Below are 25,354 nucleotides of genomic sequence, written 5' to 3'. Positions count from 1 at the left end.
TCTTGTGTCGTCTCTCCTTGCACAGGAGTACCTGGACCTGTCAGTGCCCCTGGACCAATACTCTCCAAGCTTCCCTGACACCCGAAGCTCCACCTGCTCCTCGGGGGAGGATTCCGTCTTCTCTCATGAGCCGCTGCCTGAGGAGCCGTGTCTGCCCCGACACCCAGCCCAGCTTGCCAATGGCGGACTCAAACGACGCTGACTAGCACCCCCGTCCCTCCTGCCCAGACCCCCTCATCAGCTGTCACCCTCACCCCCCACCCCTCCCTCCCTGTGGGACTCACGGCCTTCCCCTCTGCCCCTTTCCTGCTGGCAGGAGCCAGCTACCTACCTGAGGCCTTCACCCCATGGAGTTCACCTCTCCGTCCTCCTCCTCTCAACCTGCTTGTGAGAGAGAAGAGCAGAGAGGCAGGTACTTGCTCATGGCCACTTCGTTCCCTCCCACGTGTTGGACCAAGACCCCTCCCGCCACCTGGCTCCGCCCAGAGGGCTAGGGAGTGGGAGCCAAGCCAAGCAGGCACTCAAGCGAGAGCTGAGCTTTCCTGCATTGGTTTTGTCTGCTTCCAGTAACCTGTAAGCCTGAGTTCTGATGGCAAGGGGCCTCGTCCTCAGGGCCAAAGCAGTAGCGAGGGGAGGCCAGTGCTTCCAGGCCTCGGCTGACGGGCCTCGGCTGAAGGCAACCTCTGCTCCAGATAGATGGTGCCAGTGGCTTATTAATTCCGATACTAATTTGCTTTGCTGACCAAATACCTGGTACCAGAGGGTGGGGAGGCAGAGGCAGGGAGCAGTGTCGTGGCCCTGGGGCCCAGCCCCAAATGGGGGGCATTGTACATAGCTATGAAGAAAACACAAAGTGTATAAATCTGAGTATATATTTACATGTCTTTTTAAAAGGGTCGTTACCAGAGATTTACCCCTTGGGTAAGATGCTCCTGGTGGCTGGGAGGCATCAGTTGCTATATATTAAAAACAAAGAAAAAAGAAAAAAAAAAGGAAAATGTTTTTAAAAAGGTCATATATTTTTTGCTACTTTTGCTGTTTTATTTTTTTAAATTATGTTCTAAACCTATTTTCAGTTTAGGTCCCTCAATAAAAATTGCTGCTGCTTCATTTTTATATGGGCTGTGTGACAAGGGAGAGGATGTCAGCTGAGAAAGAAAAAGCCCGGTGGTCCCCTGGAGCCGTTTCTGTCCAGAGGGCGCCCTGGCTCCCTGCAGTGCCCTCCTAACCTCTTCCCCTTAGGTCCTGACACCAAGACCTCCAGGACAAACCTCCTACCACTCTGATGCTTTTTTGGGAAGGTGGGAAAGGACGTCTGTGTAGGGGGCAGGAACCTCCTGTCAGTGCCCTGGAGGCACTGGGCCCAGAGCCAAGGCCCCAGGCCCTCAACCACAGAGTGTTTCCTCAGATAACACGGGTGGGTGTGGGTGGGGCTGGAGGGTCAGCAGGGGTGCTGGGGGCCTACCTGGGAATAGCCGAGGGGGGAGAGCTAAAGTGATTTAAGGGGAAAGCTAAGGATCACGGGACCAAGGGCCTGAGGAAACTCAAATCCAGAGTTCCGTCTAGCCCTTTACGTGGGTGTGGTTTTGTCTGTGCTTCTGTGTGAGGAAAAACTTGTCACCTAAAAACTTGTCATCAGTTTGACATTCGTTCAGCTTCATGTTTCTCGGCTTACTCTGGTCACGATTCCCACAGCCACCCCCCACTTCACACACACACCCCCATTCTATCTGTATCTGTGACCAGACTTCATGTGTTGGAACTATCGCAGATCTTGGCTTCCTGTAGTCCTTCCTGTACAAACTCCACCCCATCCCCCAGGAAAAGGGGGAAAAATTCTCTGAATGTTTGCGTTTTGGCTGCTTGGAAATGTGCTTTCTCTGCCCCCTGCTGGTGATCCCTGCGCTCTGCACGAGGATCTCTGCTCCTCAGACCTCAGCGCGGACCCTGCTAGAACCCTGCCCCGCCCCTAGAGCTGACTCACTTCTGCGGGATTACGCTAAATACAAAAGAGCGCGATCCGCTTGCATTTCCTTTCTGAGCTAGCTAGCTATTTGGGGCAGCTGCAGTGTTGGCCACTGTTGGAAGTTCTCTTTTATCCTTGTGTCTCTCTGTAAATATGCGTCTGTCAACATATTACAGTTTGTGTTTAAAGAAGGCATAATTTGGTGAACAGAGCCAAGAACTGAATTTCTGCTCTTAAAATCATTTGCTTTGAGACCTTAGAGTGGTGTCTTTTCCTTGTAAAACCCTAATGATGATTTCTGCCTTGGCCCTCTCTTGAAGCGATGTCACGGGCATGGATGAAGGATCTTTAAAGGGCTTTAAGCGCCTGCGGGAAAGATGCCGGAGAAATACAAGGCACTGTTGTTATAACCGTGATGTCCTTGCTGTTACTACTCAAATCACCCACAAATTTCCCAAGAGACTGAGCTGGCTGTCAAATAAAAGATAGTAAAATTGACCTGAGAGAAAAATGAAATGGCCATTTTACTTAGATAACTAGATTGGGTCTCCTGAGGAAAGGAATCCAGTTTATCTAATGAAGACGTCATGCTGTCAAAGGCACTGAATCTGTCTGGTTTCCGGAGGGTTAAAAGATGAGGGTCTGGCATCATCACAGCATTAATCAATACCGCCTTTCTACCTTTTCTAATTGCCACAAACTGGGGATCCTCAGTCCCTTGGCACCACTAATGTACTGTATTGATCCTCAAGAAAGCCTGAGCCTCAGATGAAGCAAGGAATCTGTCTCGAGACAGTGGAGCCGCTGTGCCTGTCAGCCACCACCGGGAGGAGCCAGCAGGCCACAGTCCCTGCTACCGGCAGGGCAGGTGCCCATCTGCTTCCAGGCTCCATTAGTCTGACCTTCCTTACCTATGTGAGCTAACTGATGGTGACTGGCCAATCTTTAGCATTCTAGTGTATTATTTGATGTCATCAATGTGACTGGTACCATAAGGACCGAGGTACAGAATTGGGCATGGCACAAGCGCAGGTCTGTACAAGTGCCACCAGCACCTCTGCATTGTAGCAAAATTCTCTACATAGGAGATGTAGGCCAAATCTGACATCACTGAAGCTTGCTTCTAAAAGCCGTCTAAACTCATACCCAGTGAGATTATTAGCAGCTGACACAGCTAAGGTATGGGCATCTGCAGAGAAGAACAGCAGGAAAGGAGAAAGCTTTGTAGCAAGCTGGCATGGCCTTCCCCTCCACTCTCAGCTGATGAGAGCCAGGGAGATGGAAGGTCAGCAAGAAGCCAGCTGTTCAGGAAGATCCCATCTGGGGCAAATTCTCTCCAGGGTGGCACCTGATAGCATTCAGGGTCAGGACCATGCATACTACATGGCCTCCCAAATGTTTGTGTTGGGAGCACAGAAGTGACACCTCTAATGAACATGCTGCCAACTATAGATTTGTCCCTTGTTCCTCAAGGAGAGCTGGGATCAGTGGTGGGCTGGGGCTTGTTCTGAAGCTGGTTGTGCGCAACGTCTTCAGCAACCTCTTGCCAGCAGCTTGAAATCGAATGCTACAAATCCGGGCACCCCCTCTCCACCAACCAGTCTTGGTTAATCATTTACCAGGGATCCCTGGGTGGCGCAGGGATCGAATCCCACATCAGCCTCCCGGTGCATTGAGCCTGCTTCTCCCTCTGCCTGTGTCTCTGCCTCTCTCTCTCTCTCTTTCTCTGTGACTATCATAAATAAATAAAAATTTTTAAAAAATCATTTACCAGAACACCACTAGCTCAGTTTCAGCCACAGGGCTAGATTTAGCAATCCTACAGAGCCCAACAGCCAAGAGCTCTATGTGATGAGACCAGAGAAACCTCCTAAACTTCTCTGAGCCTCTATCCTAAGAACGGGAAGAGGGGCATATCTAGTGTCTCAGAGGCCAAGATGTAGGAAAAAAATGGGTGAGGACCGACGGAGGCCAGAACTGACCCCTTGCCCTAACCATTCTCATTCTGCCCTGTAGCCAGAAAGAACTGTAGAACAGCCCAACAGTACTTAAGAATCATTCAGCTAAAACAGGATTGAACAAGCTAAGTAGCTAATCCCTTTCCCACATTCGACACTTGAAATGTGAGCTAATTAAAACAAACAACCATCATTTTAAAAATGGGAAAATTTATTGTGAATCACCTTAATAACTAGGCCAATGGCAAAATCCACAGAATGCTGCATGTAGGGATTCATCATTCTCAAGGAACTGGAGTTCGTCAGCAGGCCATTTTGGGCTTTTCCTCTGGTGGAGAGGAGGCTTAAAAGGCACTGTAAAATACATCTCCTTGCTGGGAAGCACCGATGACAGTCCTCACTTAGGTGATCCCAGAGAGGGAGACTGGAGTTGTACTTGGTTTAAATGGCTCCCATCTAATTGCTTTCAATTTCACAGCGAGCTAAGAAAACCAATTTCATCACCCACATGCCAAAGTATCTATTCTTCCTAAGCACTCCCCAAGGGAAGAAAGCCGCTGGTCAGCTGCATGGCAATGTATTATGTTTTTTTAGGACTGATGATCCTGAAAACACCGAACATACGTATCTCTGAATATAACACTCGTTACTGGGTGCGTGGGGATTATATCAGACTTTAACCAGCCCTATGACTAACAAATGGTCTTGTTTGTGAAAGACCAGAAAAACACACCCAGCACAGACAAATGGTTAAGTCTTAAACCCTTCATTATGTTCCCTGGCAAAATGGTGGCTAATGAAAGCCACATGTGCTAGAGTAGTGGCAGCCTCCCAGATTCCTGCAGCCTCTGCAGGGCCCAGAGGGGGAGGCCTCCCAGCAGCCAGGCCTTTTTGATTGCCATTCTGTTTAACTCCCCATTTTCTTCTCCAAAAAGCTTTTTTCTTCTTTATATCCAGAAAGACCTTACCAGAGAGTACATCCATTCCATCCCATAAGGTGCTTTGTTTCCAGGGCACTGTTCCTACTGATGGATCACTGGAAAAGTTAGGTGGCCTTAGTGGGGTTTCAGAGTTTCCAAGTTCTGAATTAAGGAATCTAAGGTGCCAAGCTGATTCCGTTACGCAAAAAATCTCCCTTAAAGGACATGCACACGAATATGAAACTGCTCAAACATAACATGGGGAGGGGGCTTTACACAGTTTGGTGGGATGACATAATGGTACAGAGGAAGTTGGCTTTGCAATTATATTTCTAAATGGTCTGAACTTGGTCTCACTGCTGACATCATCTGGAATGGTTACAAGGCCTCAAAGGACTGCCTCAAGGACAACATGGCTGATCCTCTGCTTCAACCAGACAGATGGTCTGGGCAGTCCTGTATGGAGGCCACCGCCGAGGGCAGGAAGCTGAGGACAGTGAGCTTCATCCTCCAGTAGTCCTTATGCTCCTTTTGAACTAGCCTTGCTGTTCTGCATTATCTTTTGTGATTTGGCCTGGAGTGTCTAGGTACAAAACATAAGTACTTTAGGCCCTGCTCACAGTGAGACTTGAAAGCTGTTTAGAAGTCCTTTTTGTATTAATCAAATAATGACAGACCACAAAATCAAATCCAAGTTCATAATTTACCTCGATAATAAAAATTAAAAAGACCTACAAGCAAGGACCCTGGTGTCTGTGTGTTGGCTGGCTCTCTTTGCTTTGACCTTCTTGGGCCAGTAAGCCAGTTAGTCTAACTCTCCCATGACCCCCTTGCCACTTACTTGTGTCATCCTTCTGCTCTGGCCCCAAATTCTTTCACCCAAACGGGAAAAGTGGATAGATAAGTAATTTCTTATTTACATACATTTCTCTTAAGATTTAAAATGCTTTCCTGCTCATATTTCCTGACATCTGAAGCCTGTGTGAAATACACAACATATGGGAACTATTTCCATCTGGCACAAAAGAAAATAAGAATCTGCCTATATTGTAATTAGCTTCTATACTTCACATGTTTAGGCCTCATCCACGACTGTACTGGGTGATAATGGTTTTTTTGGGGAGGTGTTTTTGTTTTTTGTTTTTTTTGCTTTTGGAGAATTGAGTTTTAAAAATGTAGTGGTTATAAAACAACTAAAGTTCAGCCTACAACTTCCTGTTTGGATGACAGGAAGAAGTGTGCTGTGTTTTGCAATAGTTACAACTCTAGATTGTCACTGCCCTTAAAAATAACTGGAGACTAAAGATGTTCTGTTTTCAGATACTTACAGCTTCTTTAGCGGAAGTGATGGGTCCTTTAGGTAACGAAATAGGTGTTGGTGTTATGGATGATGATGGAACTGGTGGCAGTTGTATAAATTTTTCATCCTAAACATCAGAACTAAGAGTTGGGTTACTGATTTAAAACAAAATGGCTATTTGATCTATAGTCACACTGCTGTGACCACCAGGAACTTGTGACAACCACATATTCTGGCACAGAATTCAAGAGGCTAAAACTGGAACCTAATTACATATAGCCAACTATTGACCTTTCTTAGAAACATCTAATAGTACAATAAATAGTCCTTATTAAAGAACACCATAGTGTTGAAATTCAGTTTCATTAAAAGAGTTAAAAATTGATAACTTATTTTCATTTTTAAACCTAATTAATCAAATGAAAAAGTAATAGCCTAACCTGAGTTCCCTTCAGTGGAGGTGCTAAATCCACCAGCGTCTCTTTAGATTCAGGAGAAGTAGGTGATTCCACAGGAGTATCTGCTATGGGAGACTAGGAAGAGAAATATTTTATACGAACATAAGCTTTCTGCTATTCTTGAAACTCAATAGCACTTCTACAGTAGTCAATACTTTCTAGCACAATTTGCTTTTCACTCACTAAATCCCTAACTTTTTCCAACTATACCCTTTGTGAGAACATATGAAATATGCCCCTGAAGTAGCAACTTAGTATTTGAGTTTTCAGTGTCCTTTATGTAAAAGTTGTACTCTAATGAGATTCTAGTATTGAAAATCCCCAGTTGGGGAGCTTGGCTGGCTCAGTCAGTGGAGCATGCGACTCAGTTGTGAGTTCGAGCCCTATGTTGGGTGCAGAGATTATTTTAAAAATAAATTTTAAAAAAAGATTCAGTTATTAACAAGCTACTGATCTGCCAATACTCGTCCTGTTTTTAGTCTGAGGAAAAAATAGTTGCCTTTTCTCAATTGCTCATCAGCTTCTAATAGCACTGATATAACTTAGTCAAAATTGATATCTTTATCTTTTTTGGTGTCAAATAAATGATAAATTTGTCTCATTTATTAAAATGGTAGGCGCTGCTTAATAGAAGCTCCTGCAACATGAGGAAAATAGATATGTGATATGTTTTTAGAAAAGCCAGCTAACCTATCTTTAGGGATTATAATTACATTTGAAAATAAATATATCACTGCTCTTTGGAATTAAGTAATTTCTTTGTGTACTGTGGAGGGAAAAGAGCTACATATATTCTAAATTATAGTATATTTAACTTGATGTCTCTAAATTCTTTACAGATCCTAGCATGCTACTTATTCTCATCTTGTATATATAGAAAATATAAGTTTAAAAACATGGATTTTTTTAAAAAGCAACCAATAAAGTGCCTAGGAGCTTGTCATTTTGTTCTTAATTTCTAGGTCTTTGTCTCAAACATTCCAGAAAGCAACATCTGGATAAAGACTTTATGCCCTTCTAGAATAATTCAGCCCTGAGATATTTACTATACCAAGATATCCTTGCTCCTGAGAGCAGTCGAAGAATGACAAATTTGGTCTGTCTGAAAAATCAAACATAGAATAAGAACAAGGTAGACTGCCTTTCAGAAGATGGTCTGGCTTCCAGAATTGCTCCCACTCTCCCTAGATTCCTTCCCAGGCAGAGCACAAATCTAATTAGTCTCTGGAAATATGGAAAGGCAAAACAAGAGGAGATTCCCTGATGTACATTTTTCATGCTGGACTTCTTATCATTTCCCTTGGCTTGTCCAAGGAATCACTAGCATAACTAAATTAAAAATGACTGGTCCCCACTCCAGAGAACTTAGTTTAATTTACTAAACCACATGTCCAGCATCTTCCACCATGGCCTCTCCTTTCTTGCTCATGCAGATCTTGACTTAGACATGAAGCCACAAAGTAGAGAAGTGAAAGGCCCTATCCAGAGCAAGATGCTCTGGTGATTGGGCCAATCCTCGAGTTTTTGGTAAAATATCAGGAGGCAAAAAAAAAGCTGCCGAATTAAAGGCAACAAAAAATGATCAAGGAAGTTAGTGGAAGGAAGACAAAAAGCTTACATTCTAAATTGGCCTTTCACTGCTTAAAAATTAATAGGAATCTAGACAAATGAAATAGACACAAAAGAATAGGAACCATTCAGTCTCAAAAGAGAGTGGTGAAAAAAAAAAAAAAAAACACACCAGTCTGCTAATGAAGACTAGATAATTAAGGAGAAATAGTAAACTGGATTCCTAAATTGAGCTGAGATAAAGACAATAACCGCCCTATAGCTAGTTTTAACGATTTTTTTTTTTTTTTTTTTTTTTTTTAAGGAATTTCAAAAAGACTTTAAAGCCAAATGGGCCAGGGATGCCTGGGTGGCTCAGTGGCTGAGTGTCTGCCTTTGGCTCGGGGCATAATCCCGGAGTCCCAGGATTGAGTCCCTCATTGCGCTCCCTGCATGGAGTCAGCTTCTCCCTCTGCCTAGGTCTCTGTCTCTATGCCTCTCTCATGAATAAATAAATAAAATCTTAAAAAAAAAAAAAATTCCAACCAAACAAACAAAACAGCCAATTGGGCCAAATGCCAAAAGACAGTCCAAAAGAAATGTCCACCCTAACTGCAAGAGGAAATAAGACATCTGTGGAGACACCCCCGTTATGGAAATCCAGATCCCAGGTACTCACCTCCCCACTTAGTGGTATCTCAATTGGCTTTGGCTTCACATCTATCAGGTAGAAGGTTCGTGACAGAAGCAACAGAGAAGGAGGGACATTCTCCTTCAGGTGGAGGTCCTGCCACTGGAGAGTGGGAGGAAAACAAAACACGGCAATCTCAGAATATTAGAACTAGACATGACCCACAATCATCTACTGCTTCCCTGGTTTTACAACTTTACATGCTGGTAACCAGCAGCAGGACAGGGTAAGAACACCAGTCCCCTGGCTACTGCATCAGTGGTTGTACTCTGCAACCCCCCTCAAGACAGCTGGATCCTCTGAGTTGGACAGGGAGTGTTCCATTAAGCTCTCAAACCGATTGTGGATCAAGGTAGTGAAATATCTTCTCTTAGACACAGAGCAGATAAGGGGAAAGAATAAGTAAGCCTCACTCATAACCAAAGAAATAAACATTAAAATGAGAATGATTTAATTTTCAAGTACCAAAATAACCAAGCTTTTCAAAAAACTGATAGATAATACATGCACAAGAGAAAAAATTCAAAAAGTAAATAAAATGTAATCAATAACAATAAACCCCACTTCTACTCCTACCGTTTCCCTTCCCAGAAGCAACCACTGATACCAATTCCTTATATAATCTTCAGAGATAACCTATGCATATATGAACACACCATTATATGTTTTTCATCTTTACGTAAGGGTGATATATACACACTGTTCTGTCCTTTGCTTTTTTTTCACTGAAATATCTTGGAGATTGATTAATATCAGTAGCTGTAGAGCTGCCTCCTTTTTAACCATCCTTAAAGGATTCCATTGTTGCACAGAAATGACATAATTTGATTATTCTCCTATTTATAAACTTTAGGCCGTTTCCAATCTTTTGCTATTATAAATGGTACTGCAATGGATAATCTTTTTTTTAAGATTTTATTTATTAAAAAAAAAGATTTTATTTATTCATGAGAGACACACAGAAAGAGGCAGAGACATAGGCAGAGGGAGAAGTAGGCTCCTGTGGGGAACTTGATGCAGGACTCAATCCCTGACCCTGGGATCACATCCTGAGCTAAAAGCAGCCGGTCAACCACTGAGTCACCCAGGCGTCCCTGCAATGGATAATCTTATAGATATATGCACAAGTGAAATTTCTAGGTCAAAGTAAATATATTTTTAAATTTTGAAAGATTCCATGGAGATTTTTATCAGCAATGCGTGAATGTCTCTCTCCCCAACCCTCAACCACGTAGTGTTATCAAATTGATCTTTGCCAACATAATAGGTGAATGTGATATCTCAGTTTTAATTGATCTTATTATGAAGTTAAGATGTTTCATATGATTATCATTTTAGGTTTTCCTTTCTATGAAATGCCTGCCTGTATCCTAACACAGGAATTTCTGAATAATATATAGTGCTGAATATCATACTGTTGGATTATTTTTTTTTTATACTGTTGGATTAGAATCCTCACTCCTTTGTGCTAAAAATGGCACACTCTTTCAAGAAATCTATCTGATAGTATGAACCCACTTAATACTCTATGTTCAAGAAATAAATGATTTCAAGAAACTTTCTCTACAATATGTTCATCTACCAGCCAGAGCAGGTCCCACACATAAAAAAGAAATTTGAATAGGAGTTACTCCTTTGAAATACATTGATGCTTTGAAGCATCTGTGGCTCAGTTGGTCAAGCATCCAACTCTTGGTTTGGGCTCAGGTCATAAATTCACGGGTTGTGGGATGGAGCCCTGCATTGAGGCTCCATGCTCAGCAGGGAGTCCACTTAAGATTCTCTCCCTCTGCCCCTCCCCCAACTCACAAAAGCATGTGTTCTCTCTGCCCAAAATAAATAATCTTAAAAAAAAAAAACAAAACAGGGCCCCCCCAGATGGCTCAGCAGTTTGGCGCCGCCTTCAGCCCAGGGTGTGATCCTGGAGACCCAGGATCGAGTCCCACATCGGGCTCCCTGTATGGAGCCTGCTTCTCCCTCTGCCTGTGTCTCTGCCTTTCTTTCTCTCTGTGTCTCGAATGAATGAATGAATGAATGAATGAATAAAATCTAAAAAAACCCCACAACATTGATGCTCTTAGTTAAAACATGTTGTCAGTAGGAAAATATTAAACATCTTTGCCAAAGCTAACACTTTACATTGGCTGGGGGTACAAACTTGGAAAGTAATCCCAGGAGAGCCACCAGGCAAGGTTTAGACCTCCAGATGGACTCACAAATGGTAGGCCTCGGATTCAAGATTTTAGCGGGGCCCTTAAAATACCTAGAGTATGCAGAATTATAAGGTGGTCCAAAATTCCTAGTCCCTAGTGTACCCACATCTTCTCTCCAGTTATTCAAACCCTAATCTAGGTGCTGCTGTGAGGGATTTTGCAGATATAATTAGGGTCTCAAGTCAGTAGACCTCAAAGTAGGAAGTCATTTGAGTAGGTCTTGCCTAATCACATGAGGCCTTTAAATCTGGAGCTAGAGGTCAAAAAGGGAGGGGGAGTCTGAGATGTGAAGCCTATGGTGGGGATGGGGGTTGATGTATGAGCAGCTCTTCATTGCTGGCTTTGCAGATGGACAGGGCCTAGAGGTAAGGAATGCAGGTCGCCTTCAGGGCTGAGTAGCTTGGGGCTGACAGCCAGTGAGGATATGGGACTTCAGTCCTACAGCTGCAAGAAATTAAATTCAGCCAACAAACTGAATGAACCTGGAAGTGGAGTCTTCCCCTGGAGCCTCCAAAGAAAACACAGCCTGTACTTCTGACCGAAAGAACTTGTAAGCTAATACGTGGGTGCTGTTCCCAGCCACTAAGCTTGTGGTAGGTTTTTATGCAGCAATGGATTCGAAGGGATACATGGACCCTGATGTTTGTAGCAGCATTATCAACAATAGCCAAATTATGGAAAGAGCCCAAATGTCCCCTGGCTGATAAGATAAAAAAGATGTATTATACACACACACACACAAACAAACACACACACACACTGGAATATTACTCAGCCATCAAAAAGAATGAAATCTTGCCATTTGCAATGACGAGGATGGAGCTAGAGGGTATAATGCCAAGCAAAGTAAGTCAGAGTAAGACAAATACCCTATGATTTCACTCATATGTGGAATTTAAGAAAGAAAACAGATGCACATATGGGAAGGGAAGAAAAAAGGAGAGAGGGAAACAAACCATAACAGACTCTTAAAGACAGAGAACAAACTGAGGGTTGATGGAGGGAAGGTTGGGGGGCAGGGGGGATGGCTAGATAGGGAACGGGTATTAGGAGGGCACTTACTATAATGAGCACTAGGTATTGTATGTAAGTGATGAATCACTGAATTCTACTCCAAAAACCAATATTGCACTGTATGTTAATTAAGTAAAATTTAAATTAAAAAAGAAAGAAAACTAATAGATACCCTGTCTCCATCAAAAACAAATCTAGCTTCTTCAGTGTCCCACATTTAAATGAGGCAAATTAGGTGGGATGGCTCGCCTGCAAAGTAGAAATCACAAAATGAGGTCTACACATTGCAGGGGACAGAGTTCTAGTGAAAAGGGCCCAGGAGAGCTGCAACTTGCCTCTGTGAGCTGCTGTCTCAGTTGCTCTTCTGTGAGACCCAGGGATCTCATCCCTCGAGCCCTGCAGGCAGCCTGCAGTTCTGACACGCTCAAAGCACTCACCCCTTCTCTCGCAATTACCTGAAAGCAAGGGAGGGAATGGTATTGGATCTTTTGGTTCGAATTCTACCAAATCCAAAATTCCGACAAATCAGAGGAAACACCAAATCTGATGCTTTCACATCAGACTGTCCTCTAATGGTTCAGCAGTTGAAATGAAGGGAATCCTACCGACAGGTATTAATAATATCAGAAATAGTCACAGAACTCCTCTGCAACACTTTGTCACCAAAGTAATCCTCTTCCCTCTTGATTTGCATTTCCCCTTCATGGCAGCTTTAGGATTCATTAGAAAATATTCCGCGCGAAAAGTTTTCAGTGTACCGTTTGTTGTGTGTCCCAGTATCCCCCTTCCCTTACCATCCCCCTACCTCCATCCAGGAATGGCCATAACTCTGGTCCACAAAACTTTCTCAATATAACAAAGTCTCTGCTTGGTGTGACCCAAAACTATGGTACTTCTGGGACCACTATTGTTTATTCCAAAATTCTGAAAGCAATAGCTGAAATCTAAATGAGGCCACAGGGATCAGGCTTTCTCAGTTCTGGGAATCTTGCTCCTTTAGGCAGAAAGCTTTAAAGCAGCTGATTCTGATTCAAGAACCATTCTTTCCATTTTTTAAGGAGTCTAATTAGTAGCTATAATGCCTTTCCTCTATAAGATATCTAGGCTCTGTTTTCCCTCCCTGCATTACATGCTGCCACCCCTTCTTATCGGGCTAACTTACCCAGCAGAATATTTACTTTGGCATCAGCTCTGAGGAAGGGGAGCTGAGATGTGGGGGTAGAGCACTGTCCTTAGCAAGGGAAGACTCAGGAACCTCTGGGGCTGCTGTTCCTTCCTAGTGGGTCCTAACTGATTTAGATTACTAAATCACTAACTGCTAATGAGGGCATTCTCCAGAAAATGCGTCAGAGAACAGCAAACAACTCCTAAAATGAGTAATCTGGGTTCAAGTTGTCATGGTAATGATTGTTTAAACTACTCAATGGTTTGCCAGAACCAGTCCATGAGCAGATCTAAGAGAAGATACTACATTTTATCACAAAGCTATCCTAAGGGATCTCCCATGCCTTGCTAATTCCCTACGGCTACAGTTCAGATCTTACTTCATCATCTGCTTTTATAGACTTTAGTTTCATCAGAAGTTGAAAGCGGAGCAAATTGTTGGTTCCAAAGGACTGCAATTCTAGCAGCTTGCAAAGGGCAACCAGCTGAGGTCGATCTAGGTGCTCCAGGGTTAGCTGATCCTCAAATAGTTTGGAAAAGCGAACTATCTCCTTTGTGCTGGGCTTGTGGCCTGTCTGGACCTAGGTAGTGAAACAAAGAGGTTAAGTAAAATGTATTTCATGGGGGATCTGGGTGGCTCAGGTCATGATTTTATGGGTCGTGAGATCAAGCCCCCCGCTGGGCTCCGCACTTAGAGGAGAATCTGCTTGACATTCTCTCCCTCCCTCTGTCCTTCATGCACACACACTCTCTCCCTTTCTAAAATAAAGAAATAAATCTTTTAAAAAATTATAGCATGTATTCTTAATTGAACCTTCCCTGTAGACTATTTGAAAGACACATCAAAGACACACGTTCATAGATTCTATATTATGTCTGGAAATGGGCCTCATGGTACCAAGAGACGTAAAGAAATCTGTCCAAGTCAGCCCAAGTCGACTGAAAAATCAGGAGTAGTTCAAAAGTTTCACTCAAAATCTACCATTCTTTCCAAGAAGTTATCAATGTCTTCAATAGATGACTGCTTTAAGGTAGGTTTTTCTGCAAACTACCATAAATGTTTGCAATGTTGTAGGCGTATAACTTAGACATTTGCAAGTCAGAGGCTGTGAACAATTTGGCAGATCCATGATGACGTGAATTGTTCATGGAACTGCCAGCCTAGAAGTTGTTTGGTGTTACACAAGAGACTGACACCTGTTTGACATAGGATGAGAACTGTATGGAGGCGTCTCCCAGCTTGGCCCTGTTCCTCCTTGCCATTTCTGTAATTGTTTCTTGAAGAAATTTTGCTAGTTCCAACTTTGCAGCCATTTTCTTTTTCTGTTTTTCCTCCTTAATAACAAAGAGGAGAAAGTTAATCAATCCTTTGTGATTACAACTTCATAAAGATGAGAGGAAAAGAACTGTCACCTTGTTATTGTTAATATTATTTTGCATGTTAATATTATTGCATGTTAATATCATTTTCAGACCTAGTTAAATAGGTTTTGTGAGAACCAGAACAAATAAAAAGTAGCCTCTAATTGCAATTTAACTTCTTAATCTTACCTTTTATTTCTTACTAATACAATGACCATAAGTATTTGATAGATCCAAAATGTCCCCTCAATGGGAGGCTTTGTCATTACATAGAATGAGATACTATGGGGCTCCCTGGTGGCTCAGTGATTGAGCGTCTGCCTTTGGCTCAGGTTGTGATCCCAGGGTCTTGGGATGGAGTCCCACACTGGGCTCCCCATAGGCAGCCTGCTTCTCCTTCTGCCTGTATTGCTGCCTCTGTGTGTCTCTCATGAATAAATAAATAAAATCTTTTTATAAGAAAATGAGATACTATCTCTTAGCCTGGTATAAACATGTAGGCTGCTAGTTGAGCCAGCCCCCAGTCCTAGAGTGCCCCCAGATTTTGTGTGTGCCACAAAAAAAAACTAGGAAATTAACTCTATGCTAGAGTAGCATACAGTTTTAGTACAAAACATACAATTAACACTGAGTTAAGTGTTATACCAGGAACAAAGCACTAAACAAAAGAAAAATAAATGTACATTCCATTTATTTATTTATTTATTTATTTATTTATTTATTTATTTACTTATTTATTTTTAAAGTAATCTCTACTCTTGAGGTAGGGCTTGAACTCATAGTCCCAAGATCAAGAGTTGCACGCTTTACTGAGAAGCAGTCAGGCACCCCTTAAACATATACACTTAAGACACATTGTTGACAAGTATTTCTAAGTCCCCATTATCAGAAAGGTGGTGTGATAGCATTTTCAAAATAATCATGGTCAGGGACTCCTGCGTGGCACAGTCAGTTAAGCATTCATCTCTTGGTTTTGGCTTGGGTCATGATCCCATGGTCATGAGATTGAGCCCTGCATCAGGCTCTGTGTTTGGTGCAGAGTCTGCTTGGGATTCTCTCTCCTTCTCTCTCTGCCCCTCCCACTAGTTCTCTCTCTCTCTCTCTTTCTCTCTCAAATAAATAAATCTTGGGATGCCTGGGTGGTTCGGTGGTTGAGCATCTGCCTTTGGCTCCCATGGGGAGCCTGCTTCTCCCTCTGCCTGTGTCTCTGCCTCTCTCTGTGTGTCCTTCATGAATAAATAAAATCTTTAATAAAGTAAAATAAATAAATCTTTAAAAAAAATAACCATGGTCAGGACTCAGGGGAATGGAGAGGAATAGGATTCTCTGTATTTTTAAGTTGCCCAAGAGATTCCAATGATCAGCCAATCATAGCAATCATTAATTTTTAGAAAGATCTTAGAAAACTCAACCAAAAAAATCATTCAATGACAATGGCAATACCATCATTAGAACCCATTCAATCACTATATCCATTAATCACTATATCCATAACAACTATATTCATTCATCTATTCATTTATTTATTGAGCATCTACCTTGTACTAGGTGCTGGGGATAAAATGAACAAAAACAGGTAAGAATTCCTACCCTCATGGGACTTCTAGTCTAATAGGAAAGACAAACATTAGTGACTAATGATAATTCAGTAATTCCACAAATTAAAGTATAAGTACTATGAAAGAAAAATGTAGAGGTGCTCTGATCTGATGTAAATAGAAAGTTCTGCTTCCTCCTATCCCCTCTCCTATGACCTCCTTTCCTCCACAACCACCAGTGTCTCTCATTTTCTTTCTTTTTTTTTCAAAGATTTTATTTATTTATTCATAGACACACAGAGAGAGAGGCAGAGACACAGGCAGAGGGAGAAGCAGGCTCCACGCAGTGAGCCCGATGTCAGACTTGATCCCAAGTCTCCAGGATCACACCCCAGGCTGCAGGCGGTGCCAAACCACTGCGCCACTGGGGCTGCCCTCTCTCATTTTCTCATTTGCTTTAGTTCATGGAAAGAAAAAGAGAATGTATTTTCTAAAACTGTGGCCATGATGTGTGTGTATGTATGTTTGGGGAATGAGTGGTGCTGAAGAAAGAGGAATCTTTAGATAAATCACTTATTCTATTCCCTCAACTTCCTGCATTCATGAACACATTCCTTGGAATCCCACGGTATTAATTCTAGGTCCTGATTACTTTAAATGTAAGTAAACTAAACCACTGCCAGTTAAATATTGCAATATGATTCTATCCCTTACCTGTATCTCAGATGTATCTTCAAGTTTTTATTCCTAATGCCACTTTCATAATTTAATCCTCTCTCTCCTGTGCTACTGTAATAGCACACCAGCCGGTTGTCCTCCTTTGGCTCTGCCCTCTTCAATCCTTTTAGCCAGCAAAATCACTTTTTCTAAAATATGATCTAATCATGTTACCCACCCTCTGCTTAAATTTATCTTCCATTATTCACCATGGTCAAAGGCAAAGTCTAAATTCCTTAGAGTGGTAGACACTTTCCAACCTGACCCCAACACATCAATTTTGTCTCATCTTTCCACCATTGATCCCCTTGTATTCTCTGCTTCAACCACAAAGAAGCACTAAGTGCCTCAGATTATGTCACACTTTTTCACACAATTAAGCCATTTTAAGTGCTACTTGTTCTATCCAGAAAGCCTTTCAGATGCTGTGGCAAAATTCTACCATTCTTCTAGTCTCTGTTGCATAGTTACTTCTTCTATGAAACATTACCCAATCTGATATAAAAGCTATCCTGGTTGTCCTCTCATTATGTGTTTGTGCCTTCAGATCTCTGTCCAGTAGAGTGGCACAGAATGGAAAGAATGAAGGGGACCACCTTAGTTTTTCCAGCCCACCACCTTCACAGTGACCATCCAATGAAGACCCTGCTTCTCTAGGATACTCTTACGCATGAAAGGGTCTGGCTAAATCATGCCTACTACTCAGCTAGTCACTGCAATAACAGTTGATTTCTCTTTTCTTTATTTTTTAATGGTGAAAAACAAGTTAAAATTCATTGGAAAGGGAGTAGATTTTCAACAAATGATGCTAGAGAAACATGGTATCCATATGCAAAAAAGAAAAAAATTACTCTCGACTCTGATGTTCCACCTCTCACCAAAGTTAACTCAAAATGGATAATAGACTTAAGTTTATTTTTTTAAGAAATATTTAAAAAAAATTTTTAAGATTATTTATTTATTTATTCACAGAGATGCAGAGAGAGAGAGAGAGAGAGAGAGAGGCAGAGACACAGGCAGAGGGAGAAGCAGACTCCATGCAGGGAGCCTGACGTGGGACTCAATACAGGGTCTCCAGGATCACGCCCCGGGCTGCAGGCGGCGCTAAACCGCTGCGCCACAGGGGCTGCCCTAATAGACTTAAGTTTAAAACTCAGAACTAGGGGATTCCTGGGTGGCTCAGCGGTTTAGCGCCTGCCTTTGGCGTGGGGCGTGATCCTGCAGTCCTGGGATCAAGTCCTGGGATCAAGTCCCGTGTTGGCTCCCAGCATGGAGCCTGCTTCTGTCTTCTGTCTCTGCCTCTCTCTCTCTCTCTCTGTGTCTCTCATGAATGAATAGATAAAATCTTAAAAAAAAAAAAAAAAAAAAGCAAAAACTCAGAACTATAAAACTTCTAGAAGAAAATATAGGAGAGGTGCCTGGCTGGCTGACCATATGAGTTCAAGCCCTACATGGAGTGTGAAACCTACTTAGAATTGAAAGAAAGAGAATAAAGGGAAAAAAGGAAAGAAAAGAAAAAGTAGGAGAAAACCTAGGTGACCTTAGGTTGACAGTGAGTTTTTAGATACAACACCAAAAGCATGATCCAAAAAAACCCCCAAAAAACAAAAGCTGATAACTTGTATTTGATTAAAATCAAAAACAGTGGCTCTGTGAAAGACAGATAAGAGAACAGACAGGCCAAAGGCTGTGAGAAAATATTTACAAGATACATATCTGCTAAAGGGCTTGTATTCAAATATACCAAGAATTCCTAAAACTCAGCAATAAGAAAATGAACAACTCCATTAAAAAGTAGGCAAAAGGGCAGCCCTGGTGGCTCAGCGGTTTAGCGCCTTCAGCCCAGGGCCTGATCCTGGAGATCCAGGATCGAGTCCCACGTTGGGCTCCTTGCATGGAGCCTGCTTCTCCCTCTGCCTGTGTCTCTGCCTGTCTCTCTCTCTCAGTGCCATGAATGAATGAATAAAATCTTAAAAGAAAAAAAAAAAAAGTAGGCAAAAGACAGATACATTCCCAAAGATATACAGATGGCAAACAAGCATATGAAAAAATGCTCAATATCATACATCATCAGAGACTTGTAAACTAAGATAACAATGAGATATCACTTTACACCTTCAGAATGGCTGATATTCAAAGCACTGACAGTACTAAATGCCGATGAAGATATAGAGCTACAGGAACTCTCATTGCTGTGGGAATAAAAATGGTATAGCTACTTTGGAAGACAATTTATTTTTTTTTTTTACAAAACTAAACATATGGAACGCCTGAGTGGCTCAGTGGTTGAGCATCTGCCTTCAGCCCAGAGCATGATCCTGGAGTCCCGGGATCAAGTCCCATGTCAGGGTCCCTGCATGGAGCTTGTTTCTCCCTCTGCCTGTGTCTCTGCCTCTCTCCATGTCTTTCATGAATAAATAAATAAATAAATAAATAAATAAATAAATAAATAAATAAAATCTTAAAAAAAAACTAAACATAGTCTTATCAGTTATTACTTTTCTATGTATTTAGCAATCCAAATAAAAAAAAAACCTAAAAAAAAAAAAAAACCTGCACACAGATAGTTATAGCAGCTTTATTCATAATTGCCAAAAACTGGAATCAACCATGGTATCCTTCAACAGGTGAACAGATGAACAACCTGTGGTATATCCATTCAATAAAATATTAGACAGTGATAGAAATGAGCCATGAAAGGACTACACACTGTATGATTCCAACTATATGACATCCTGGAAAAGGCAAAACTATGGTGACAGTTAAAAGATCAGTGGCTGCCACTGGTTGGAGGAGGTAGAAGGAACAACAGATGACATATAGGGCATTTTTAGGGCAGTGAAACTATTCTGTATGATGGTGTGATGGTAGATACCATGACATTTTGCATTTTTCAAACCCAACACAGTGAAGCCTAATGTAAAATATGAGACTTAATTAATAGTATCTAGATATTGGTTCTTTAATTGTAACAAATAGATCACACAAATGCAAGATGTTAGTAATAGGGGAAATGTGGGGAGTTTCTGGGGACCCTCTATACTTTCTGCTCAATTTTTCTATAAACTTAAAAACTGAAGAATAAAGTCCATTATTTTTTTTTAAGTTAAAAAAACCCTACATACCTTTTTGGATTCACTTTCAAAAGTTGATGGTAACATCTCTGGGAAGAATTTCAGAAATGCTGGTAATAAGAATTCCATGAAGGGTACAATTATGAACACCATAAATGGAACCAGGCGGAAAAAATCGGCACAAGTCCTCAAGAGCTAAAGAATTAAATGCATATGCAGTATTCATTATTTCAGGACATGACCAAACCAAAAATACGAAATCAAAAAAGCCTGCCTTGGTTGTTAAAGTGTTAAACCCTAGACAGATCTTCTGCAGCTGTTAATAAAATGGAAAGGTAGGGTCTTCCTCTTCACAATCGCCCTAAAGTAACACCTTTGGGATATCTTCAAGGAAATCTATGACAGTCAAAAAATATTGCTGGCATTATTTATTGTTAGCTTTCATCTATGTCAGGGGTCTGTACCTGAATAGCACAGTATCTGTTAAAAACTGATTTTTCAAATGTATATGCTTAACATATTAGCAGTAGTTTCTATTTCAGGTGCACAGATCAAACCTGAAGCTTCTCAACTCTTTGGGGGAGATTAGAAAACACAATTATAACCATTTTATGGGTAAATATACACAAATCTTGAGAATCTTGCCTAAAGCTGTACAGTTCATCAGTTTCAGATAAACAAGAAACTCTGGTTCTCACCATCAGTTACTATTCCTACTTTGGGGTTTTAAGATGAGTTTAAAACTTGGTTCCCAAATAGTTCATTTTTAACTTTTTCTTTCTCAAATGATTCTCACCTACCCTTCGTCTTTCTCGTCTGGTCAGCACCTGTCCATGCAGCAGCCTCCAAACCATCCTGGCAGCAACTTTGGTGTCAATCCATAGCAAGTAGAATCCATTGTAATAATATTTCAGTTCATCCATAATTCTTTGTCTATAAGATCGCTTTTCTTCCTTAATCTTTGTGCCAGTTCCTTTTGAGGGCTGAGGGCTTGTCACCTGTGGCTTTTTTGGGGTTTGATCCAGCTGGGGTTTACCAGGGACTTCTTGTAACCAGCAAGTTGACGTGTGTAACTTTTGTATTATTCTAGTTCGTAAGTAAAGTACTTTATTGCCTGACTGATTAGGGTAGGAGTACTTCTTGCTTACACAGTTCTTCATATATGTTTTACTTAAATGAGAATCTGGCAAGTGAAGATATGCAAATGATGGGGAATAAGAAGAACTGGTAGGATGGACAAAATAGCTAGGGAATCTGGAATAAAGAGCAACATCCTCTGAGTTGAGCACATACTATTACAAAATTAAAAATGAAAGAAATAGATATTTTATCTAGTCAAAATAAACAATGGTTGTTAAGCCTGTATTTTAAAAGCAGAGGATATTCATTAATGAGTGAAATACAACTTTTTACCCCTGTTAAAGAACAGTGTGCTTTATGGTTGAATGATACACTCTATGAGAATTATTAAAAAGTTAATTACCAAAAATAATTGCTATGTTACAAGTTAGAAACTCTGCAACTATTCTTGCTCAAGGGCCATGCCAATCTTCTCTGCACTGTTCCAATTTTAGTGTATGTGCTGCTGACACGAGCACAAAACTCTGCAACTATATATTTAAAAATCTAAAAGCAAACATTTTCCCCCCATGGTTGTGTTTCAAAGTGTTCTCTTTATCTGCTATCATAAAACAGGTGGAACACTTGCATCTTTGGTTATTCTGCTAACAGGAATATTGCTTGAACAAAACACTTCATCGCCTCTGTGGGGATTAACCAACCACATATAATACCGCTTTGTCTGTGTAGTGCCCATGGACTCCCTCATATGAGAGGCATCTTTGGCAGAAATACCCTTCACCTATGATTCCTCAAGACTGTTAGGAATAAGGATTAAAATTGGGCACCCTAAGCCAGGGATCTCTATATTCTCGTTTTGCAACAGCTCACAATCTTCAGTTAAATTAGCACATCACATTGTTTGAAAATAAAAATAAGACCCGTCTAGGCAAAGAAGTTCCTGGCAAAGACATTTCTTCTGGCAAAGAGATGGCTTTTCCATTCTTTCAGGCTGTTTTTGAAGCACGCCAAGATAAAACACTTTTTGAAGGGCCAAAAGAGAAAATGTACAATGTATCTGGAACATAGTAAGTTCTCAATAATATTCTTTGTAATAAATAAGTGATAACAGACCCTACTAGGATAGGTATGTGCCCTAGGACTGGCTTGTTTGCCAGCCATTTGACTCATTTTTATATCTAAAGGCTTCACACTACATTCATCAATTACAGAAGTGTCACTCTAAAACCATTACACCTTCTCTCTTTGCTGTGCCATACATCTACAAAATTACTCAGCCTGAGTTCTAAAGCACATAGAAAATTTGGGTTAAGTTTAAATACAATAAAATGTCAGCTTCCTAAAAATCCGTATAGTTAAAGCCAATAGAGATTTAATTTGTTGTGGAACAAGCCTATCCTTTTACATATATCTTTTTCATCTAGAAGAAAGTTCATAAAAATATTGCAGGGGAAGAGGGTATTCCATGGCTTACCTTGTTCGGGCAATAGATAAGATTGTTTTATAACTGTAGAAGGCCATACTTATATGTTTCAACTAGTCAACATAGGAACCTAGACAGAAGGATTAAGTAAGCAATTTAGTATTTTAAAAACACATCAATTATAAAGATACCAGGATTTCAGAGTTTACTATTGCAAGGTGGAAAATTTCCATATTCCATTCAAGGTGTAAAATTTCTCTCAAGTTCATTTCCAACAGTCCTGAATGTTTTCTCATCTTGGGTTTGAGAATGGTACTTTGAGATCCCAACAAATAGAAATGATCTCTAACATCATGGTCCCCATAATCATGATATGGTGTTCAAAGAACTTTTTATTTCTTGTCTATAATACCTAAGAACCTACTTGAATGGTTTGCCAGGTATTTCACAAGCTAAGCAATGCACACTTAATAGTAGCCTAAAAATACAGGTAGAATAAAGTAAATAGTCTGGATCTGTCTCAGCATTTTCCCATATTTGGCCAAGTTGCCCCAAACTTTAAAGATTTAAAGTAGGTCTGCCTGGCTGGCTCAGTTGGTAGAGCATGCGCATGAAGCTCGATCTCAGCGGGATCTCAGCATCATGAGTTCAAGCCCCATGCCAGGGGCAGAGCCTACTTTAGGAAAAAGTACTCACAAACCACGGTTATGTAGCAGTGAAGATAAACATGGTACCTACTAATAATTCAAACGGAGATAAATCAGTTTTCTGTGCTGGTGATTCTCCAAAGAGTCCACACTAAGCTTTATACCTTTCAACAAGCTTTATCAAAGCCTTTCTCCATCCTGTGGCCCTTTCCAGCCAAGGGCAGCCAGGTGTTTGGTAATATGTCTCAGCGTCAACTCTGCTTCCCTGCAGCTGGAAAAGGCGTCGACCAGGGAGCTCTCCTGCACGGTTTAAACCTCAGCCACAGAGCTGACATTTTGAACGGGAGTTCAAATAACACTGGGAACCTGGAAAGCCAGGCTAAGGGCGGGCGGTCTCCTGCTGGCGAGGGGCCGCCCCAACCCGGCGGTGGACCTGCTCTCCCGCCCCGGGCGCAGCCCCAAGCTGCAGGGACCCACCTCCGAGGCGGGGACGGCCGGGAGCCCCGCCCGAGCTGCCGCGCCGCCCACGCCCACACGCGGGGTCCCGGGCTCCCCGGGTTACCTTTGCTCCTGGCCCTTGACGACACAGGGGCCCAACGCGCCGTCGGCTTCGGCAGCCGAAGGCTTTGGTGCGCGTAGTGTGCCGGTGGATGGAGTTGTGGCGGCGGGGTCGGGTCGGGGTCGGGGTCGGGGGGTAGTTCTTTGTGTGTGGGTGCGGGGATGGTGCAGGCACCCGGACCACAACCTTGTGGGCGATCCAGGTTTATGGAAGGCAGACGAGGAGAAGCCGGGGGCGCAGGCTACGGAAGAGAAAGGAGGAAGCGAAGCACGGAAGGACGGGGGGATGGAGGTTGAGCTGCAAAGTTGCGGGATGGCAGGGGCACGAGGTCAAGGGCTGAGGTGAGTGCGGTGGGGAACTGGAAGCTGTCGGGAAAATGGGGCGCTGATGGGCGGAGGACTCCGGGGGGAAAAGGCAGGCCAGGTCCACCAAATAACAGCCTGAGGACTTGGCCCGCCCACCGCTACCCCCTCGGACCCGCTCCCAGAACGGCTGCCTCAGTCCTCCAGTCCCTTCCCAAGCCCCCTCCCCCAGCTCCCCAGCTAGAAGGGCCGCAGGCCCTCTCTATGGCTCCACCTCTTTCCTCACTCCTTACGTCACTGAGTGACGACACCGCCGACCAATGAGCTCTCAGATTGTGGAGCGGGAGGGCGTCCTTCGCCGTGCAGCCCTGCAGGCTGCCAAGGGCCGGTTCCCACCCGCCAAATGACCTCTCTACTGGGTTTGGTTTCGGGAGAATCTGTGTTGCAGGAGAGGGCGAGACTGACGTTTTTCCGTCTGTCCACACTCTGTAGGCTGTGGGCTAACCTCCTCGAAAATCCTCGTTGAAGGCTAGATTAAAGAACCTCTTACCCTGATAGCGTAATATGCTTGATAGTCGCCATGGTAACCATCTTAAAGTCACGAATTACATCACTTTGATGTGCTCCCGCACCCCACCCTCGGCCCCTCCAAATCAACCGCTGGGGTTGGGGTGGCGCGGAGAGGTCTGCGGAGAGGAAGCTGCAGAACGGGCGGGAATGGTTAGGAAAACATCCTTTTCCTTTCTCCGGGGCCTAAGAGTGGAATGCTTTTGAAATCTTCATATGGAAATCTGGATTCCACTAGAGTAATTTGTTTTATAAGTGCTCTCTTTGGGATGCCTGCATGGTTAAGCTCTGCCTTAGGCTCAGGGCGGGATCCTGGAGTTGAGGGATCGAGTCCCACATCCGGCTCCCTAAGGGGAGCCTGCTTATCCCTCTCCCTTTGCCTATGTCTCTGCCTCTCTGTGTGTCTCTCATGAGTAAATAAATAAAATCTTCTTAAAAAATAAGTGCTCTCTTCACATATATTGTTTATGATCAGTAGTTTGCATAGAAATCTCAAATAACGTTTAAGATGTGTATTACAGTAACTGCGATTACGTAGGCACTGCAGGTTTGGGGCACTTCCGTTCCTAGGTTGGGTAACTGAGCCGTCTTGGAAAAGTGAAGGATACAGAAATGTTCTCACTCTCCTGTTATCTCTACCCATCCATTTCATCTGGCTCTAGAAGGAAAACATTTTTAGGGGCTCTGCTGGAACTAACACCAGGCAACAAGGAATCGCTTTCACAGGGAGAATACTTCTCTTACCATGTGAGCTGATTACAGACCTCACTCATCGGGGCTGCACATTTGTAAGAATAAATGATGGCGGGTGGTCAATTTCAGGTTTTTGGTTTTTTAAAAAATGTAGACTGCT

At 42.5% G+C, this 25,354-nt stretch overlaps 3 protein-coding genes and 1 non-coding gene across 23 annotated transcripts in view; 2 read left to right on the top strand and 2 right to left on the bottom strand.

The window, feature by feature from the left end:
• The window catches only part of FGFR1 (fibroblast growth factor receptor 1), a 50,384-nt gene extending 48,166 nt beyond the window's left edge, over positions 1-2,218 (top strand). For all 11 annotated transcript variants that reach the window (XM_077849190.1, XM_077849189.1, XM_077849184.1 and 8 more), the window contains one exon: positions 26-2,218. In XM_077849190.1, coding sequence (XP_077705316.1) covers positions 26-202 — 177 coding nt within the window. In that variant the 3' untranslated portion in view covers positions 203-2,218. The remainder of the gene's footprint in view (positions 1-25) is intronic.
• Positions 2,219-4,117: 1,899 nt separating this feature from the next.
• LETM2 (leucine zipper and EF-hand containing transmembrane protein 2) lies at positions 4,118-24,126 on the bottom strand. Of its 10 annotated transcripts, none has more exons than XM_077849204.1 (11): positions 23,636-24,126; positions 22,478-22,556; positions 20,724-21,177; positions 19,975-20,118; positions 14,430-14,567; positions 13,613-13,813; positions 12,404-12,523; positions 8,830-8,943; positions 6,585-6,677; positions 6,173-6,271; positions 4,118-5,427 (listed from the first exon to the last, which is right to left on the bottom strand). In XM_077849204.1, exons 2-11 carry the CDS (start codon positions 22,522-22,524, stop codon positions 5,365-5,367), a joined length of 1,473 nt encoding a protein of 490 aa, XP_077705330.1. In that variant the 5' UTR covers positions 22,525-22,556; positions 23,636-24,126; the 3' UTR covers positions 4,118-5,364. The 10 variants fall into 10 exon arrangements, 7 of the variants coding, with proteins under 7 accessions (XP_077705330.1, XP_077705328.1, XP_077705331.1 ...); XM_077849202.1 differs by lacking the exon at positions 23,636-24,126 and adding an exon at positions 23,165-23,544; XM_077849205.1 differs by lacking the exon at positions 23,636-24,126 and adding an exon at positions 23,165-23,544 and having other exon boundaries at positions 4,118-5,418.
• On the bottom strand, positions 21,410-21,521 carry LOC144285175 (U6 spliceosomal RNA). Its single transcript, XR_013353558.1, has one exon. It is a non-coding gene; the product is annotated as a U6 spliceosomal RNA (small nuclear RNA).
• NSD3 (nuclear receptor binding SET domain protein 3) overlaps positions 23,800-25,354 on the top strand; it is a 123,816-nt gene continuing 122,261 nt past the window's right edge. The window contains exon 1 of the mRNA XM_077849178.1: positions 23,800-23,973. The gene's annotated coding sequence lies outside the window, so the exon portion shown is untranslated. The remainder of the gene's footprint in view (positions 23,974-25,354) is intronic.

The sequence above is a fragment of the Canis aureus genome, chromosome 15 (assembly GCF_053574225.1).
Source record: "Canis aureus isolate CA01 chromosome 15, VMU_Caureus_v.1.0, whole genome shotgun sequence".
NCBI classification, from domain to species: domain Eukaryota; kingdom Metazoa; phylum Chordata; class Mammalia; order Carnivora; family Canidae; genus Canis; species Canis aureus.
This window is presented reverse-complemented; position numbering and strand designations above follow the sequence as displayed.